The sequence below is a fragment of the Rhinopithecus roxellana genome, chromosome 6 (assembly GCF_007565055.1).
Source record: "Rhinopithecus roxellana isolate Shanxi Qingling chromosome 6, ASM756505v1, whole genome shotgun sequence".
Lineage (NCBI taxonomy): Eukaryota > Metazoa > Chordata > Mammalia > Primates > Cercopithecidae > Rhinopithecus > Rhinopithecus roxellana.
In genome coordinates this window covers 25,433,237-25,454,086 of record NC_044554.1, presented here as the reverse complement: position 1 = coordinate 25,454,086, position 20,850 = coordinate 25,433,237, and the positions used below count along the sequence as shown (strand labels likewise).

The 20,850-nt window shown below is 37.9% G+C and overlaps 1 protein-coding gene across 2 annotated transcripts in view; it reads right to left on the bottom strand.

Annotated features, from left to right (window-relative positions):
* Positions 1 to 20,850, bottom strand: part of TES (testin LIM domain protein) — a 49,711-nt gene that overhangs the window by 5,599 nt on the left and 23,262 nt on the right. For both annotated transcript variants that reach the window (XM_010361425.2, XM_030933070.1), the window contains exons 2-6: positions 17,809 to 17,894; positions 3,052 to 3,304; positions 2,274 to 2,609; positions 1,159 to 1,374; positions 662 to 820 (exon numbers count right to left, since the gene is read on the bottom strand). In XM_010361425.2, the coding sequence (XP_010359727.1) occupies positions 662 to 820; positions 1,159 to 1,374; positions 2,274 to 2,609; positions 3,052 to 3,304; positions 17,809 to 17,894 (1,050 nt within the window). The remainder of the gene's footprint in view (positions 1 to 661; positions 821 to 1,158; positions 1,375 to 2,273; positions 2,610 to 3,051; positions 3,305 to 17,808; positions 17,895 to 20,850) is intronic.

Below are 20,850 nucleotides of genomic sequence, written 5' to 3'. Positions count from 1 at the left end.
TTTGGATACTCCTGGCTTACACACTTTACCATCTATGGTCAACTTTTTACCCTTTATCTACATTACCATCACTTGGCCATTATACAACAGCAGCTCTGTGTAAGCAGAATAAATGCAAGAAAAAAATATACTTTCACATTGGAATGTTTGCCCACATAAAAATCTAAATATGCAGGCCAAATTTTGTTATGCCAAATCATTCAATAAGAGTTTAAGAAATAGGTATCTTACAATCTCCAGGTAGCAAAAACAAAATTCCAGTGGGTGGTCCAGTAACACGAACAGAAAGCATCATATTCAAATAGAGCTAAAGAACATCAATAGCCCCTAGACACCGTTATTGAAATGGAATCTGATTGCTAACCATGAGAATAAAACAATCTCATTCCCATTAAGAATTTTTTAAGTGAGGATTTTATTACTAAGCAGTACCTATAATTGATACTATAAACTTCACAAGTAGAAATCTTGAGGTGGCTCATAGTCAATGCCTGTATTGTTTTTGAATTGCCTTGATTTTAACACCCTGTGGTAGGAATAATTTGCTTTCTACTTAGGAGGAGTGCTTTCTGTTTCCCATTTGTAAGAGGCTTTAAGAAAAGCAAAAACTCAAGTCCTAAAGCAGGCTGAGGCAAAACCATATCCTTAGAACACTTCTCACCACAGCATGATTCTTCACATAGCAGGGCTTGCACACGGGCTTGTCATTGACCATCACGTATATTTCCCCAGCTAGAATGCTATCACAGTCAAAGCAGCAGAAGTGTTTCAGGTGCCAATTCTGGTTTTCTGCCTGGGTATACTCATTGCTGAATATCAGCTAGGAAGAAGATAAAAATAAAGATTTTTTTTAATATAATAATTTACATGTGTAACAACAAACTTTCTCAGGGTCTAAAGTTTGAAAATGATAACCTAAAGCTTGAACTTATGCTATCATTTAATTTAGTCTAAATCAATCTTTTGTATTTCTAGTCTTTCATTTGTTAACCCAATTAACACAGACAGAATGAATGATATCAAAAGTTAATCTTTTAAAACTTCTGTGGATGTAAACAGAGCAACTGCTGTTTGGTTAAGTCTTGTTGCCTTCTAGGTAAAGGGACTGTATGAGGGTCTAAGAGGGCACCAGCATGCAGGAGGTCCCATAGAACGTACCTCGTCACAGCCAGCACATCGGGGTTTCTCGCTGTCACAGTAATGTCTGCCACAATATAGCTTCTCATTCTTCCAAAAATAAATCATGTCAACCAGGAGTTCATGGCAGGTGCTGCAGACAAAACAAGCTGGGTGCCACAGTTTATCATAGCCAGCCCTTTCGGCATAGATGGCGGGGTCGCCTTCTTTCATACTCAGTTTGCAGCAATAGCAGGACTGAAAGGGAAGCCATCCAGAACAACCTAGTCATTAGAAGACTGCCATTTCTTATCACTGGCTTCAGTAGAAATTCAGAGAAACAACTTTGAAGAGACATAATTTCTACTGAAATTACAAATTTGTCGACGTAGATAATAACATATTAATATTTCTGTGAAATGGAATCTCAGCTTTCTCCAGGCTACTCAAATCTACTTCATTCACCCTGTGTGTAACAGGGCATTATTTCCTGAATTAAGGTCACTTATGGAAAAAGGAAAATAGTAATTTTCAGCTCAATTTTAAGCAGATACGGCTTATTAGTGCTCTTTTTTCAGGACTAAGCCTTATTGGTTGGTGTGCTAACTGGAGCTATGAGGAATATATTACAGCAGGTTTAGTTCTTATGTCTGTTCATCTGTGTCCTAATTGCCTCCTACCTTCAAGTCATTAGCAAAATACTTCAATTTCTCCCTTTAGAAGAGACTTAGAAAAGAGCTTCACTGTATATCCACAAAAATTAAATTTAAGTTTGAATTTTAGGCATGTTCTCACAAGCAAAACTGAATTAACCTAAGCATATACTCTTATTTATGGGCAGAGATAAGCAATTAATACCAAGAGTATGTTTAGAAACAGACTATAGAATAATACACTGTCCTTGATCAGCATGCCAATACCAACTACTGTCTGTATATAAAACTCACAGTTATCCTTGATAATAAATGCATAGAAAATTTGGCTTTAGATAGAAGTTTTAAACATGATGACCCTCTGTGGGAAGTCTAAAGTGAATCTTAATTCTGTTTATTCCCCATACCTATTCCCTTTTGGAAACTCAGAGGAATAGTCCCCAAAAAAGTTCAAAGGAAGGGAAAAAACTCTGTAAAGTATACAAATTGGGCCACTCTACTTACATACTGAGTTCTTTTGTTCTCAGCAGACTTGTCCTCCATGGCCCCCACTGCTGCTGGGGTGCTTCTGTCCCCTCCAGGAATGTTCATTTGTTTCGGGCCTTGGGCATCCATCTCACAGGGAAGTTTGACATCTCCTACTCCCAGAGCTTCGCTCTTATATTTCTTTACAAACTGCTCCATCTCCTTCACCTCTCTGGGAGACAACTCATGGCACTTTGAAGGGTCCTGGTCATGTGCAGGGAGCTGCTTTGCCAGCTGCTTCTTCCGGTACTGTGCCCCCTCTGAGCCTGCTACTGGCTGCTTTTCCTTGGGTAGCATCTGCATGTACTGCCTGGCCTGAACGACAAGGAAGGAGGCCAGTGTTAACTGGGATTAGCCATTAGGCGGTGTGATGTTTTAGAACACACATCAGAAGCAAGTTACTTAAGAAAGAAGTGGATTCTATCCAACAGTAGCAACTCACCCTCACAGTATATTAAGAAGTTAAAACTCAAAAACGGTACACGAAATAGATTTAGTTGGGTAAAAAGTAACACTTCTTCTCCATGAAATTACGTATTATTTCAGTTTGGAAGATCTAGGGAGTTGGAAAAATTTTATGAAGTATTTAGACTTACATTCAAAAGACAAGAAAAGGAATCAGAAGTCAAAGTAATGAGAACCCTGGAAGAATAATAGGTCTGGGATGTGTGAAGTTGATTAGGTCACCAAAGAAACTGCCCCAAATAAATGCTCCAGGAACTTCAATAAAGGAAATCTCTGTTCCCATATTACTTACCAATGCCTGATTCTGGACAGGAGGTGCCCACTCATAGGTAACCGTATTGATGGAGACATTCTTCTTGGCAGCAACTGGATTGGTCAATATCATAACATTGCGTTTATACATGGGAATTCCATCTGACTTTAGTTTTGCAATCAGGGTGGTATACTTGGTGTCTTCAAAAAGTTTTCCGACTTTTCGATCCTCTTCATTGCTCAAGAGGACATCATGTTCTTCTTGGCCACACTTGCAGTTACGACATATTTTTCTATAATTTTGAAAATAAGTAGAAAATGATTAATCGTACTTAATCGATATTTATGTTGATACATTTACAGTTCATAAAATACTTTTAGGCATATTCTATATCATAGTATGCAAAGGCAAGTTCTTTTTTTTTTTTACAAGGGAGAATAAGTATCCATAAAGTTGCAAGAAGGAAACAAAACACAACTTTGCTTGATAAGGCTTTTGAGAGCAAGGTTGTAAAAATTGACAAGAGGGACCCAATTAAACTGAAGAGCTTCTACAAAGCAAAAGAAACTGGCAACAGGACAGACAGACAACCTACAGAATGGAAGAAAATATTTGCAAACCCTACATCGAATAAAGGTCTAATATTCAGAATCTATAAGGAACAATTCAACAAGCAAAAGGCAACCCCATTAAAAAATGGGAAAAGGACATGAACAGACACTTCTCAAAAGAAGATACACGTATGGCCAACAAATGTATGAAAACATGCTCAATATCACTAATCATTAAGGAATGCAAATCAAAACCATGATGAGATGCCATCTCCCATCAATCAGAATAGCTATTACTAAAAAGTAAAAAAATAACAGATGTTGCGGAAAAAAGGGAATGCTTATACACTGTTGGTGAGAATGTAAATTAGTTCAGCCACTGTGGAAACCAGTTTGGAGATTTCTCAAAGAACTCAGAACCACCATTCAACCCAGCAATCCCAAAGGAAAATGCATTGTTTTTCCAAAAAGACAATGCACTCGTATGTTTATCACAGTAGTATTCACAATAGGAAAGACATAGTGGAATCAACCTAGATGCCCATCAATGGTAGACTGGATAAAGAAAATGTGGAACATAGTCACCATGGAATACTATGCAGCCATAAAAAAGAATGAAATCATGTCCTTTGAAGCAAAATGAATGCAGCTGGAAGCCATTATCTTAAGTGAATTAATACAGGAACAGAAAACCAAATACTACATATTCTCACTTATAAGTGGGAGCTAAATATTGAGTACACATGGACACAAAGATGGGACTAATAGACATTGGGGACTATTAGAGTGAGGAGGGTGAGAGGGAGCAATGTTTGAAAAGCTAACTCTCAGGTACTATGGTCACCACCTGTGTGATGGGATCACTTGTACCCCAAACCTTAGTAACATGCAATTTACCCATGTAAAATACCTGTACTGCACATGTATATTCTGAATCTAAAATGGAAGTTGAAAAAAAGAGGAAAGCAGCAGAATTATCAGTCACTAATACTGTATTTTTGGAAATTACTGAATTAAGTTTTGTGATTTAGATGGTACCATAACGTTTCAACTGAATTTTCAAAGTAGGTGTTTTAATAAATTCAGTATGTTTTGTCAACCAAACGTGCATCTGCATTTCTGATATGATCAGGAGAAGCAATTATTCATTTGATCTTTATCGAAACTAAGCAAGATTTTTTCAATTAATTCACTGAAAGAAGTGATGGCCCCAATAACAGACATCTTCAATTGTACCATTAAAAAAATAAAAGACTGTGATTAAAAAGTACACACTTAAAGGTACATGTCTGAGTGTAACCCCATCTGATATTCCTTATGCTGTCACCAAATAGTGAATAAATAATAAAGAAAAAGAAATGAATTAAATGAAACCACAAAAATTATATGCGTTTCCTTATTTTATTTAAGCAACAGGCTTTGTATTTTATTGCATGTTAACATTTTATAGCCATTATCCAAGGTTTCGTGTTTGTTTTTTTTTTTAGTGAGAGATAGGGAAACTTTTCCCATCAAAGACTACAACCTTTCTCATTTTCTTCTCAATTTTTTTTGCCCTCCATTTCCTTCCCTTTTGTTTTCCTTTCTCTTTTCTTCCCTTATTTTATTTCTTCAAACGCTTATTGCCACCTACCATGTGCTCTCTGCCATCACGGTGTTTTTTATAGTTCAAGGACAATGTTCTCTTTTTCACTCTGGTTTGGTACACAGACATTCATTCATTCATGCAACATACATGAGTGCCCATGTGCCAAGCAATGTACTTCACACTAGGACATAGTGCTCCAAAAAACAAAAAAAAGAAGGTCCTAGTCTCTGACTTGTAGAACTTACTGTCTGGTGGAAGACAGACATTAAATAATCACGCACACACACACACAATTTCATTTGTGATAGGAAAGTCAAGTATAGGGTCCCTTGAGAAGATGTAATTTTGACTTTAAACTAGTGAAGGGACTCCATAAGAAGGTGACATTTAGGTTGAGATCTGGATGATGTATGAAACATAGGTGTAAACTGTGTATGTGGGTGTGTATCTGGGAAGAAGAAAAGGAAGGAAAAGAAAAGTCTCTAGTATCTGGGTATAAAGAGGAATACCTGCGGTGATCCTGAATTAGGAAAGAAATTGTCCCCTTAGGTGTCATAACCAGGGGAGGATGGTATGACTGTAGGAAGATGAGTCAATGGGAGGGTGGCAAGGCTGGAGGGGTAGGCATGAAGTCATGCAGGGGCTTATAGAACACATTAAGGAATCTGGGCTTCATCATAAGAGCAATCAGGAGGCAGCAAAGGTTTTTTGGTAATGGAATAAAATGATCGGATCTGTAATTTTAAATATCACAATATCTGCCATGTGGTAAATGGATTAGGAGTGAAACATAACTGGAAATAGGGAGAAAAGTTAACATGTTAATTATGCATCCAGTTTGCAATGGCATGGTTCTAAGTAACAGGATACTGCCACTACTTCACAAATGGAATTTATATCTTGGAGGGTTATTGTTTTGGTCCAGATAAAATATTCTATGGCTTAGATTATTCAACAGTAGAGATGAAAAGAAAGGAGGAAATTTGAGGTCTCGTCGAACAAAAACCTGACTAAACTTTGTGATTTGGATATAGTGATGGTAAAGGGAACGCTCAGTGATATGGTTTGGCTGTGACCCCACCCACATCTCATCTTGAATCGTAGTTCCCATAATTCCCATGTGTCATGGGATGGATGTGGTAGGAGGTAATTGAATCATGAGGGCTGTTACCCTCATGCTATTCTCATGATAGTGAGTGAGTTCTCACAAGATTTGATGGTTTTATAAGGGACTTTTCCTCCTTTTGCTCGGCACTTCTCCTTCCTGCCACCATGTGAAGAATGTGTTTGCTTCCCGTTCAGTCATGTTTGTAAGCTTCCTGAGGCCTCCCAGCCATGCTGAACTGTGAGTCAATTAAATCTCTTTCCTTTATAAATTGCCCAGTCTCAGGTATGTCTTTATTAGCAGCATGAGAATGGACTAATATAGTAAATTGGTACTGCAAAGAGTGGCGTGCTGCTATAAGGATACCTGAAAATGTGGAAGCGATTTTGGAACTGGGTAACAGGCAGAGGTCAGAAAAGTCTGGAGGGCTAATAAGACAAGTTGATGTGAGAAAGTTTGGAAATTCCTAGAAACTTGGAGGGTTCAGAAGACAGGAAGATGTGGGAAAGTTTGGAACTTCCTAGAGACTTGTTGAATGACTTTTACCAAAATACTGATGAAGACAATGAAGTCCAGGCTGAGGTGGTCTCAGATGGAGATGAGGAACTTGCTGGGAACTGGTATAAAGGCCACTCTGGCTATTCAAAGAGACTGGTGGTATTTTGCCCCTGCCCTAGAATCTGTAGGCAGGGGCAAAACTTTGAACTTGAGAGAGGTGATTTAGGGTATCTGGTAGGAGAAAGTTCTAAGCAGCAAAGCATTCAAGAGGTGATGGAGGATAAAAGTTTGAAAAATCTGCAGCCTGACAATGTGATACAAAAGAAAAAGCCATTTTCTGGGGAGGAATTCAAACTGGTTGCAGAAATTTCCATAAGTAACAAGGTGCTCAGATGTTAATCACCAAGACAATGGAGAAAATGTCTCCAGGGCCTGTCAGAGAGCTTCACAGCAGCCCCTCCCATCACAGGCCTGGAGGCCTAGGAGGGAAAAATGCTTTCGTGGACCAGGCCCAGGGTCCCCTTGCTCTGTGCAGCCTTGGGACATGCTGCCCTGCATCCCAGCTTTTTCAGCTCCAGTGGTGGCTCAAAGGGGCCAAGGTATAGCTTGGGCCACTGCTTCAGAGGGTGCAAGCCCCAAGCCTTGGCAGCTTCCATAAGGTATTGGTCCTGCAGGTATGCAGAAGACATGTTTGGGAACCTCTGCCTAGATTTTGGAGGATGTATGAAAATGCCTGGATGTCCAGGCAGAAGTTTGTTGCAGGGGCAGAGTCCTCATGGAGAACTTCTGCTAGGGTAGTGTGGAAGGGATATGTGGGGTCAGAGCCCCCACACAGCATCCTCACAAGGGCGCTGCCTCGTGAAGCTATAAGAAGAGGGCCACCATCCTCTAGACCCCAGAATGGTAGATCCAAGGACAGCCGCAGGCACTCAATACCAGCCTGTGAAAGCAGCTGGGAGTGGGACCGTACCCTGCAAAGCCACAAGGATGGAGCTGCCTAAGGTCATGGGGAGCCCACCTTTTTTGCATTAGCACGCCCTAGATGTGAGACATGAAGTCAAAGGAGATCATTTTGGAACTTTAAGGTTTAATGACTGCCCTATTGGATTTCCAACTCATGGGGCCTATAGCCCCTTTGTTTTGGCCAGTTTCCCCCATTTGGAATGGCATATTTACCCAATGCCTGTACCCTCATTGTATCTAGGAAGTAACTAATTTGCTTTTGATTTTACTGGCTCACAGGCAGAAGGGACTTGCCTTGTCTCAGATAAGACTTTGGACTTGGACTTTTGAGTTAATGCTGGAATGAGTTAAGACTTTGGGAGACTGTTGGAAGGGCATGATTGTGTTTTGAAAAGTGAGGACATGAGAGTGGGAGGGGCTGGGGCAGAATGATATGGTTTGGCTGTGTCCCCACCCAAATCTCATCTTGAATTGTATTTCCCAATCCCACGTGTTGTGGGAGGGACATGATGGGAGGTAACTGAATCATGGGAGCTATTACCCTCTATGCTCTTCTTGTGATGGTGAGTGAATTCTCATGAGATCTGATGGTTTTATACAGGGCTTTTCTCCATTTTCCTAGGCACTTCATGTTGCCACCATGTGAAGAAGGATGTGTTTGCTTCCCCTTCTGCCACGATTGTAAGATTCCTGAGGCCTTCCCAGCCATGCTGAACTGTGAGTCAATTAAACCTCTTTCCTTTATAAGTTACCCAGTCCTGGGTATGTCTTTATTAGCATTGAGAGAGCAGACTAATACACTCAGTCCCTCGAAAAATAAAACCAAGTTTCTGAGATGAGTAAATTAGTAGAAGGAATATAATATATTAAGACAGTTTATTCAAAAGATGAACAGTTTTGCAGTATGGAGTGGGGAAGGCCGATGGAAGCCTCCAAAATGAAACCACTGGTAAATATGATATGCCTGTGAGATAAGGTAAAGATATCACAGAGTGTAGGATATATAACTCTCAGGTTAAACACTGTAGCCTGGTAGGAAATATAAATTTGGTGGTCAGAGAACAATATAATGAATATGAGTTAAAGAGATCATCTGTGCCTCTTGGTGAAAGTGTAGAGGGAAAAAGTAAGGACCCAAGAAAGAGTCTGGCAGAAGAAAAGAAGCTGGAAAAGGTGACAGAGAAAAACAGAGTAGTAGGGAGTGGTGTTAAAGATTTAAGCTGGAACTAATATATAAGGCAACGACAGCATAAAATTAAGATTGGCGATCTGAGTGTTTTAAAACACATTCTAAAGATACTTACATTGTTCAGTCTATATAAACATGGATTAACTTTAGATAGGTTAAGTATGCATGTTGAAATAATTAGATAACTAAACAAAAAATTTATACTTGAAAACACTCAAATTAGAAAATAGGAAAGAATAAAGTACTAAGTGTTCAATTCAGGAAGTTAGGAGAAAGGCATAATAAGTCTGAAGTAAAAGGAAGGAAAATAAAGAGAATAGAAGAAACTAGTAAAGGGAAATAGCAACAATTCTAGAAAGAGTTTCTGCAGGGTGGGGCACGGGGGGAACACACCCAGACACTCAGCACAGATCATACTTACTCCATTAGTTTTAAGATGTGAAGCAAGAAAGCAACCTTGCTGTCACTAATTCTAATCATGTTGTTCTGAAGGTGCTAATCAGAACAGTGTGAAAAAAAGTTACAAGAATTCATCAGAAAGAAAAAAACTAAACTGTTGCTATTCATAGACGCTATGAATGATCACAGAGAAATGCAATGTATTAATTAGCATTAAGAAGAGTTTAATAAGTTTTCTAAATTTAAAATTAATATAAGTCATGGAATTTCTCTACATCAGAAACGGAAAAAACAACAACTAAAAACCCAAATGAATCTCATTGCCAAATAATACATTATTAATTATGGATTTTAGGTTGTTATATTCTGAATGTTCTTAAAATACTTTTCAGTATGCAAACTGAAAATATTAGATTTGACTTATATATTCCGAGAGATGCAGAGAGAGAGAGAGAGAGAGAGAGACAGAGAGAGAGAGACTGGTGGTGAAGAGGCAAATTGCTTTCCTTGTGCACACTAGTCAGAAATCTTTATTTGGTAAGAATTTGTTGAAGAACTTGCATATTCTAGTTCAGCTATAAAAGAATCTTTCTAACATCTGGTTATCTCATACTCCCATCTAGTGGAAAGCAGCAAGTTATCCTACTACAGTATGTTCTTTACTTTTATTCTTTGGTTAACAACAATGTAATTATACTATCACACTGCTTTTGGATCAAGTTTAAAATTATATCTTCCTGAGGGGGGAAAAAGGTGAAGTGGGAATTTAGTTCTTAATATAGCTAAATAGATCCTTCTATGGCTGTGAGCTACAGCGTGCATCCCAATAATTAGCAAAGTGATGTCTTAAAGGATCAAGGCTGTATAATAAATACTGGACTTTGGAAATTTTTACAATCTAAGTTCTACACCAGTACAACATGAATACCACAAAATAAGAAGGGTCAGATTTTAGAATCTGAAAGATAAATAGTAAAAGATACAAGTGAAATAAAGCCTGAAGGTTTCTGAAGCATGAACAAACTATGGTGAGCTGTGGCTTGGTTAAAAAAGTTATATTTACTATGAAAGTGCTAAATATAGAGTTAAATTCACTAATTATAGAAGAACCAGCTCTGTATTTTTTAAAATTATTATTTGTCTTGACAATCAGAAGAATTCACAATCTCAGGAAGCCACTGCTTTTCTACCAATGCCTTTAACCACCCAATATACCTTTATTAAGTAAAATCAGGTTAAAACAACATACCAATAGCAGTAGTGGTGAGAAAGAAGAAATACCTAAGAAGTCATACTATGCCATATAATTAACAATTTCCTAAGTAGAGAAAACCTATGATTGATTCATTATAATTTAAAAAATCATGACTATATTAAAAGCCTCATCTGCATCCTCACTCCAATGTGGTGAATAGTGGTGACAGAGTCCTTGGTAAGAATGTGACCCAAGAAGGGTGGGACGGTTCTTCAACTAGAGCTGTCATCACTGAAACAGCTGGGATGACCACATCCCTTCCAGTTGCCTTACACTGGAGCTCCATTTCTACAAGGAAAAGAGCCAGCTACAAACCACTCTGCAAGAAAGCATACTATAAAAATCAGCACTAGGTGCCAGGTGCTATCTATTGTGGAAATCTGTGCTATTACCACTTACCTACTTTTAGGTTTTAAAATCTTTTTCTTAGAGTTCTATCTAATCTACAGTGTTTTATATTTGAATCTCCCACATTTAAACTAAAACATTTTACTTTTAGAAATGCCTATAAAAACTTTTAAAGTCATTTGGAAGCAATCCAACAAATTTATTAAAAGAAAAACCTTGTTGTGGAATTGGAGAAGAAAAGGATGCCACTGTGATCTTGTTATCAGAGAGTGGCCTGAGAATAAGTGGGATGTTTATCACATACTCAATTTCAGCCTAAAATAACCCAGATTCTACCCTTAAGGAAATGAAGAACTTTAAAAACGTGGTTTTATACAAACCTAAAACAAAAACAAAAACGGGGTATGGGTGAGCACAATATCCACGTGCAAGGGGCTGTTTGTGCGGTGTGTGGATTATCTTTCTTCAGGGGCTGTTTGTGCGGTGTGTGGATTATCTTTCTTCAGATGATCCATAAGTAACTTTTGATGACATATATAGATTTAAAAAGCTTGTTTATTAAATTTATTTGTGCTATACTGAGTTGATAGTTTTAAGAGAGTATATAAATCAGTTCCCATATTTAGCACAGTTTTCAAACCTCTAAATTTTCTAAACTGTCCTATTGAGCAGTTCTCTCTCCAGACTCTCCACAGGATGTTAAGAAAAGTTCTATGGGGAAAAAAAGGGAAGGGGATTCAGAATTAAGTTATTTTAAAAGTCTTTTTCATGATTCTTTAAAATTTAAAGATGCAAAGGTGGACTGGCAGATTGGAAAGCTCTAAGGTGTAGGGATGGAGGAGGGTTATTTGTATTAAACGTTGTTTGTAAAAAAAGAGTTTAGCACCATTAACACATATATATGCAAACATTAATATGTATGGCAAATCAAAATTGTACACTCAAAACTTTACAACTTAAAGAGTTCTAGAGTTAAATCTAACTGGTGAAGGAAAGGGAGGAGCGAAGGGGAGGAAAGGAGGGAGAGAGGGAGAGAAAGGGACAGCCTGGGAGAGCAAGTACAAGAACCAAACTACCAAAAGTATTGCCTCAGACAAATAAACATATTTACAGTTTCAAGCTGAAAGCAACCAAGAAACTATCCTTTATTCTACCAAAAGAAATTCTTTTTGTATCACTATTTGTGAAACTTACAATTTTTCCAAGGCAAGTAGTAGAAACTAGAGTGCTTTGACATGCTGCCAGCATTCACAGTGATTTAAAAGCATGGCCATGGCACTGCTACAAACCATAATTTAAAAGGGTTGGAAGCTGCCCTTTTATAACAGGGATATACATATATGGATTTAAGCGTGGGCCTCTGTGATAGAATTCAACACAAGTATTAATCCATTTATGGTAGGGAATTTTCAGTTTTCACTCAGCTCTAAATCAATCAGAAATTCTGAACAGATGTATGTTATAATCAAGTAACACATTTTCAATAAATTGCAACTGTTTTATTGGGAGACTTTAACAAAGATAAGGCAAAACTACTAATTATGTTACTTAATATGATAAATGACATGGTTGCAGCTATATTAACTATACTTCAATATGAAATAACTGGCTATAAACTGGAAACTTTGGGTCCGTGTCATACATTTCAATAAACACTCATTATCTCTAAATATTATTTGAAAGCATGCCCGGTAGATAGTGTTTCTTATTGGGTTGTTATCAGGCTTCCTGAACCTTTTATTTTCCTCTACTATTGTAATCACGGGCACACTGAAAAAGGAGAGAGCTCACAGTAAAAGTACACCTTTGTCCACAAGGATGTCTGTATCACAACAATCACACTTCAGAGGCGACAGCCTGGTGCAGTTCAAAGTTCACTGGCCCTGAGAGTGAAAAATGCACATTCTAGTATCTACTCTGCTATGGAGAAAGGTTTTGGCAAACTCTGAATTCAAATTCAGCTCTGCCATCTGTAAGCCCTAACTTTGGTAACTTATTTAACTTTCCTAAGTCTTTGATTTATCATAAATAATAAATATTAGGAGTATTAGGTACAATCAGGTATATAAAGTGCTGTCGTAAGCAGAATTTTAAGACGGCTCCTATGAATTCTGTCCCCAGTGTTACTTTCATGATTATGTTACTTTTATATGGCAAATGGGAAATTTTCCAGGTGTGCCTAATCTAATCATGTGAGCCCTTAAAAAGCAATGAATTTTCTCTGGCTGGTAGCAGAAGGGGAAGTTGAGGTTCAGGAAGGATTCTAAGGAGTGTTGCTGGCTTTGAAGACGGAAGGGGCTGTACCTCAATGAATGCGAGTGGCTTCTAGAAGCTGAGAGTAGCCAGCCCCCAGCTGAGAGCAATGAGGAAACAGGGACCTTGGTTCTCCAACCACAGAAAATGAATTCTACCAACAAGAATGAGCTTGAAAGCAGATTTTTCCCCAGAACTTAAAGGTGAGAACTTCGCCTGGCCAACACCTTCATTTCAGCTTTTTGAGGTGCTAAGCATAGAATCCAGCTAAGCCAGCCCCACTACCTCAGACTTCTAATCTGAAAGATAATGGATGCTGGCCAGACACAGTGGCTCACGCCTGGAATCCTAGCACTTTGGGAGGCTAAGGCGGGTGGATCAGCTGATGTCAGTGGTTTGAGACCAGCCTGGCCAACATGGTGAAACTCTGTCTCTACTAAGAATACAAAAAATCAGGTGGGTGTGGTGGTGGGCGCCTGTAATCCCAGCTACTCGGGAGGCAGGCAGGAGAATCACTTGAACCTAGGAGGCAGAGGCTTCAGTGAGCCGAGATTGCAACATTGCACTCCAGCCTGGGCAAAAAGGGTGAAACCCTGTCTCAAAAAAAAAAAGTAATAATAATAATAATGGATGTTGAGTTAATAGTTGTTGCTTTAACTTGCAAAGTTTGTAGTAATTTGTTATGCAGTAGTAGAAAATTATTACAAGTGTTCACTGGTGTGTGACACAGAAATCATTCACAAATTATATTATTAATAACTCATGGGCTCAAACAAGTCATTTTAACTTCCTTTGGTTTTAGTTCTTTGATCTGTAAAATAAGGTTCGACTAGTTAAGTTACAAGTTCCACTCTAAATTTCTAATAATTCATTTTTAGTCTCCTGCAACTATGGTGATAAACCTTGATCCGGCATCTTCCATTCACCTCTCCAGATTCACTCTCCATGCCTCAGTACTCTGTGCTACTTCCTACAAGGCTGACCCTTAAGGACTACACCCGTGGGTTCCCTTGGCACTGGCAATGGGACAATGGGAGGTGCCAGCAGGAAATCAGAATGAAGAAGAAGAATGAGGTCTGGGTATTTATATCCTGGCTTCCTGTAAGTATACAAGGTGATACAAAGGAAAATGATTCCTAACAACTTTGGGGGTATGTGGAAGCAGGAAGGGGGTGCTGTGGACTGAACTGTATTTCCTCAAAGTCATATGCTGAAGCCCAAACCCCTAATGTGACTGTATTTGGAGCAGGGGCTTTTAGGAAGTAAAGTTAAAAGAGGTCACAAGGTGAAGGTCACAATCCTTTGGAATAAGTGACCTTATAAGAAAAGGGAGAGAGATCTCTTCCTCTCCAGACACACACACACACACACACACACACACGCACACACGCACATGCACACACACACCAAGGAAAGGCCATGTGAGCACATGGTGAGAAGGCAGCCATCTGTAAGCCTGGAAGGGAGACCTCACCAGAACTCAACCATGTTGATTAATCAAGCACCTGTTCTTGAACTTTCCAGCCTGTAGAACTGGGAGAAAGTACATTTTGTTTAAACTACCAGGTCTGTGATATTTTGTTATGGCAGCCTGAAAAGACATACATGGGCAAGGAAGAATTCTCAGAGGTATTTCTTGAGCTGAGACTTTTTGTTTCCTATTGGTAGGAGGCAGGGTTTTCCAGGCAGAGAATACCATGCAATAAGGCACAAAATTTCAGGGAATAGTATGTATCAAGTACTTGGAGCATAGGGTGCTTGGAAGGGCAGTAGAAGAGGGTGGAAAAGCAAGCAGAGGCCAGATGTTGGGGTTTAACATCAAAGGTCAAGAAATTTGCCTAAAAGAAGTCCAGTGGGAAACTACTGAGGGTTCTTAAGTCATCAGAAATATATAAATAGTATCCATGTTCAAAAGACCATTTATGTGGTTGTTTGAGAGGCCAGACTAATTTAACTCTGATTTTTGAGTTAGAGATTCTGATTTAGAGAATAATTTAACTCTGATTTTTGAAATGTACCCAATGGAGCCCTCAGGGTACTAAGTCACGGATCACCATGAAGCTGGAGGAGGAGGCTAAGTGGGCAGGGTCATGGAATCCCATGTCTACCTCACCCACAGAAGTTCTGTGGCCCTAGACTAGACCTGGAATCTTTGTTACACTCAGGATAGCTAGTCTAGAATATTTTACTTCAAAGACTGTACTGAAAGAGCCTACATATGGAGGTCAAAGGCACCTGCTTCAGCTCTTTTAGCTATGGTGAAAAAGTCAGGGAATTATCAAGAATTCTGAGAGAAATGTGACTGGACTCATGCCAGGAAGATGTCAGAACTACTAATACCTACGGGGTAGACTGTTATCAACCCCAGCTGAATGACAGGCCATATGCAAAGCCCTAGACTATTATGGCTCTTAGATTTTCAGACTATACCCAGTTGATTAAATGAGTCTGTGTGATAAAATTGAAAAAAAAAATAAAAGGGTTATTTTCATGCCATGGAGATCTGCTCTTGTCGGATATACTTTCATTGGAAAGTATCAAATTAAAATGATTAATACAGACATTAAAAAATGACTATAATTTGCTTTAGAGAAAAGATGGTATCTCTTAGGAATAAGCTTTAAAATCTCATGAGCAGTTTTTGGCAATTGCATAGCAGAACCAGAAAGAATACAGGTTAAGTATCTCTCACCCAAAATGCTTCAGAAGTAAAATAAAACAGAAGTGTATCAGATTTCAAATTTTTTTAAATTTTGGAATATTTGTATAAACACAGATATCTTGGGGATAGGACCCAAGTTTAAACATAAAATTCGTTTCTGTTCCATATACAGCTTATGTACATAGCCTGATGGTAATTTTATACATATTTTAAATAATTTTGTACAAGACACAAAGGTTTGAATGCATTTTGACTGCGACCTGTCACACGGTCAGGTATGTGAAATTTTCCACTTGTGGCATCATGTTGACAGTCAAGAAGTTTTGGTTTTGGAGCATTCTGGATTTTGGATTTTAGGTATTATAAGATTGTAAGGTAAAAACTACGCCCAGGAGAGGGCAGTGCAGCCTTCTGTAAAGTTAACTGATAGGGACAATAGAAAACAGTGTGAACATTAAGAGCAGAGATGTTCTAATCCATGAAAACTATTTTGTGTTAAGTCACTTTACCTTTTTAAAACATGAGAGACATATTGCCACACTTCTACATCCCTTGAAGAGACAGCACAAGGGAGAGCTGTTTAAGTCTTGTAAAAAAAAATTTCTGGAAAACTTTAGCTCCCTAAAACTGAAGAATTGTATCAGTTCTAGCAGGTTTCTACTGACTTTGCTATTTTACACATTTACTTTTGTTTCTGAAAACTGATTCAATAAACTAGTTTTTAAAAGAGCTTAATGTCTAAAATTTTATTTGTTTATAATCTCCTTTAATTACACTGTACACATCTCCAAGAGCTGATGAAAGTATTTATTCTAAAGGGTTTCCTGTGGAAATTTGTAGTACAGAAGTGGCTCTCAAATGAGTCATCCTAACAAGATAGCTGCCATCCTAAAATTGTATAGTTATCTTTATTTTTTTTCCTGCTAATTCTAACTTTGAGCAGACTTGTGAACTACCATTATGGACTTGACAGTCATTCATAAGCACAGGTTTCAAATACTGATTTTAGATTTACATGATATGTAGTAGTACTTTCAAAACAACCTAAAGATAAGATCTATATAAAATTCACATTTTTGACCCACTAACATTTGTCTTGTGTATATTTGCACTTCATTCAAACCAAGACACTACAATTACTTTTTTTCTTAAAAAAAAAATTTAAGTGTTTCAATGTTTTTCACTGGTAACTTTATAGCTGAAAATTTTAAAGAGACCTAAATTCAATATTCCCTGATAACTAACATATAAATGCTCAATTCAGTATTCATATTTGTTTACTGAAAATGTAGAGATGAGATGTGAAGTTACCAATTTTTAAGAAGAAAATAATTAAATTATTAAACAGGGCCAGGCATGGTGGCTCATGCCTGTAATCCTAGCACTTTGGGAGGTTGAGGTGGGCTGATCACTTGAGGTCAGGAGTTTGAGACCAGCCTTGCCAACATGGTGAAACCCCATCTCTACTAAAAATACAAAAAAGAAAAATTAGCCAGGCATGATGGCACAAGCCTACAATCTCAGCTATTCAGGAGGCTAAGGCAAGAGAATTGCTTGAACCAGAAAGCGGAGGTTGCAGTGAGCTGAGGTCACACCACTGCACTTCAGTCTAGGTGACAGAATGAGAGTTCGTCTCAAAAAATAAATAATAAAATAAATAAATAAATTATTAGATAGTCCTAGAGGATTACTACAAACTTATTTACCACCAGAAAGATATTTTCAGTATTTCAGGCTCAAAGGAAATCTTAAAGACAGCAAGCAAATTCAACAACTCTAAATATAGTTATTACGGTCCAATTTACTAAGTCAAACTTAATGACAGTAAGACAGAACACTTTATGTTGTGTTCATTTCTCAGAAAAGACAATAACAGGTCTGCAACTTAGCAAGCATGCTGGAGAACTTGAAGATATCTCCACTGTCTAAAGAAGTATTGCAAAAAGTATAAATTACTAATGCGGTTGCAGTTTTCAAAACAATACCTCCAGAAGTGCAGTTCGAATCCTTCACATTTTTCTTTGCATTTTAAACACGGGGCTCCAAATCCTTGCTCGTGACCTAAGCCCATCTGTTAAAAAGAAAACATCGCGAATCTATTATTACATTCTTTACAAATTAAAAATTCAATAAATTGCACTTTTAATTCCACTTACCACTTGTGTTGATATAACTTTCAAACAAATCTTATGTTTAGTCAGTAATGATACTCAGGTATGTACATGGCAGTTCCAAGTACATACGTAACATATTTTATATTCTGATTGCTTTTTATCAAGGAAAGAAAAGCATCAGAATATAACCGTATAGAAAACTACAAACATTGCAAATAGCAAAAAGTCATGAACTTATGTCTTTGGCCACTACATGCCTCATAGTACGGCCCTGTAGTACAACAGGTACAACACTCAGAAAACCATAGCTTAAAAAGCAAGTCTCATCCTGAATAACATATTTTGCATCAAACAAGGAATTAAAGATTTTAGGAATTACAACTGAAGTAATATTATTTTATTATGATAAATATTAATAGCTACAATATACACTATTGAATGCCAGTGCTATGGCTTTAACGTTTGTGCTCCTCCAAAATTCATGTGGCAACTTAATCCCCAATGTACCAATATTATGAAGCTGGGCCTTCATGAAATTATTAGGTAGTTAGGCAATGATGGCTCCACCTTCATTGATGGGGCTTCCTGTCTTCCATCTCTTCTGAACCTTCCTCCATGTGAAGATGCAGCAACAAGGTGCCATCTTGGAAGAAGGAAGCAAGCCCACACCAGACACTGAATCTGCCAGTGCCTTGATCTTGAACTTCCCAGCCTCCAGAACTTGAGAAATAAATTTCTATTATTTATAAATTACCCAGTCTAAGGTATTTTGTTATGGCAGCAGGAATAGACTAAGACACGAGGAATAGAGGCAAGTACTTTACTTATATCTCATTAAAATCTTATAGAACCTTTGCCCACTTTTTGATGGGGTTGTTTGTTTTTTTCTTGTAAATTTGTTTGAGTTCTTTGTAGATTCTGGATATTAGCCCTTTGTCACATGAGTAGATTGCAAAAATTTTCTCCCATTCTGCAGGTTGCCCGTTCACTGTGATGGCAGTTTCTTTTGCTGTGCAGAAGCTCTTTAGTTTCATTAGATCCCATTTGTCAATTTTGGCTTTTGTTGCCGTTGCTTTTGGTGTTTTAGACATGAAGTCCTTGCCCATGCCTATGTCCTGAATGGTATTACCTAGGTTTTCTTCTAGGGTTTTTATAGTTTTAGGTCTAACATTTAAGTCTCTAATCCATCTTGAATTAATTTTCGTATAAGGAGTAAGAAAACGATCCAGTTTCAGCTTTCTACTTACGGCTAGCCAATTTTCCCAGCACCATTTATTAAATAAGGAATCCTTTCCTCATTTCTTGTTTTTGTCAGGTTTGTCAAAGATCAGATGACTGTAGATGTGTGGTATTATTTCTGAGGCCTCTGTTCTGTTCCATTGGTCTAGATCTCTGTTTTGGTACCCGTACCATCCTGTTTTGGTTACTGTAGCCTTGTAGTATCATTTGAAGTTAGGTAGCATGATGCCTCCAGCTTTGTTCTTTTGGCTTAGGATTGTCTTGGCAATGTGGGGTCTTTTTTGGTTCCACATGAACTTTTTAAAGCAGGTTTTTCCAATTCTGTGAAGAAAGTCATTGGTAGCTTAATGGGGATGGCAATGAATCTATAAATTACCTTGGGCAGTATGGCCATTTTCACAATAATGATTCTTCCTATCCATGAGCATGGTATGTTCTTCCATTTGTTTGTGTCCTCTTTTATTTCACTGAGCAGTTGTTTGTAGTTCTCCTTGAAGAGGTCAGGATATGAACAGATACTTCTCAAAAGAAGACATTCATACAGCCAACAGACACATGAAAAAATGCTCATCATCACTCGCCATCAGAGAAACGCAAATCAAAACCACAATGAGATACCATCTCACACCAGTTAGAATGGCAATCATTAAAAAATCAGGAAACAACAGGTGCTGGAAAGGATGTGGAGAAATAGGAACACTTTTACAGTGTTGGAGGGACTGTAAACCAGTTCAACCATTGTGGAAAACAGTGTGGTGATTCCTCAAGGATCTAGAACTAGAAATACCATTTGACCCAGCCATCCCATTACTGGGGATATACCCAAAGGATTATAAGTCATGCGGCTATAAAGACACATGCACATGTATGTTTACTGCAGCACTATTCACAATAGCAAAGACTTGTAATCAACCCAAATGTCCATCAGTGACAGACTGGATTAAGAAAATGTGGCACATATACACCATGGAATACTATGCAGCCATAAAAAAGGATGAGTTCGTGTCCTTTGTCAGGACATGGATGCAGCTGGAAACCATCATTCTCAGCAAACTATCGCAAGAACAGAAAACCAAACACTGCATGTTCTCACTCATAGGTGGGAATTGAACAACGAGATCACTTGGACACAGGAAGGGGATCATCACACACCGGGTCCTATTGTGGGGAGGGGGTGGGAGAAGGGATAGCATTAGGAGACATACCTAATGTAAATGACGAGTTAATGGGTGCAGCACACCAACATGGCACATGTATACATATGTAACAAACCTGCACATTGTGCACATGTACCCTAGAACTTAAAGTATAATAAAATTAAAATATATATATATATATACTTTATCTTTTAGCAGTTACATATTTGAGTTAAACCAACTTTTCTTCATGTATGTCAACCAAAACGGCATATCAGAACAGATAGAATTCTATAGCAGATATGAGAATCTAGATGTTGTCTATTAGAGGGTTTTCTTGTAAAAATGTTACTTTTTTCACTGTTTCTTGTTTAGAAAAATTTTTATATAGAATGTAATTTATTAAAAAAAAATCTTACAGAACCATATAAAATACCAAGTAGGCAATATTATTTGCCATTTTTGACACGTTTTTGCTGAAACTCAGAGATTATGGAACTTGCTTAAGATCAAAGTGTTAATAAATGGTAGAGTAGAG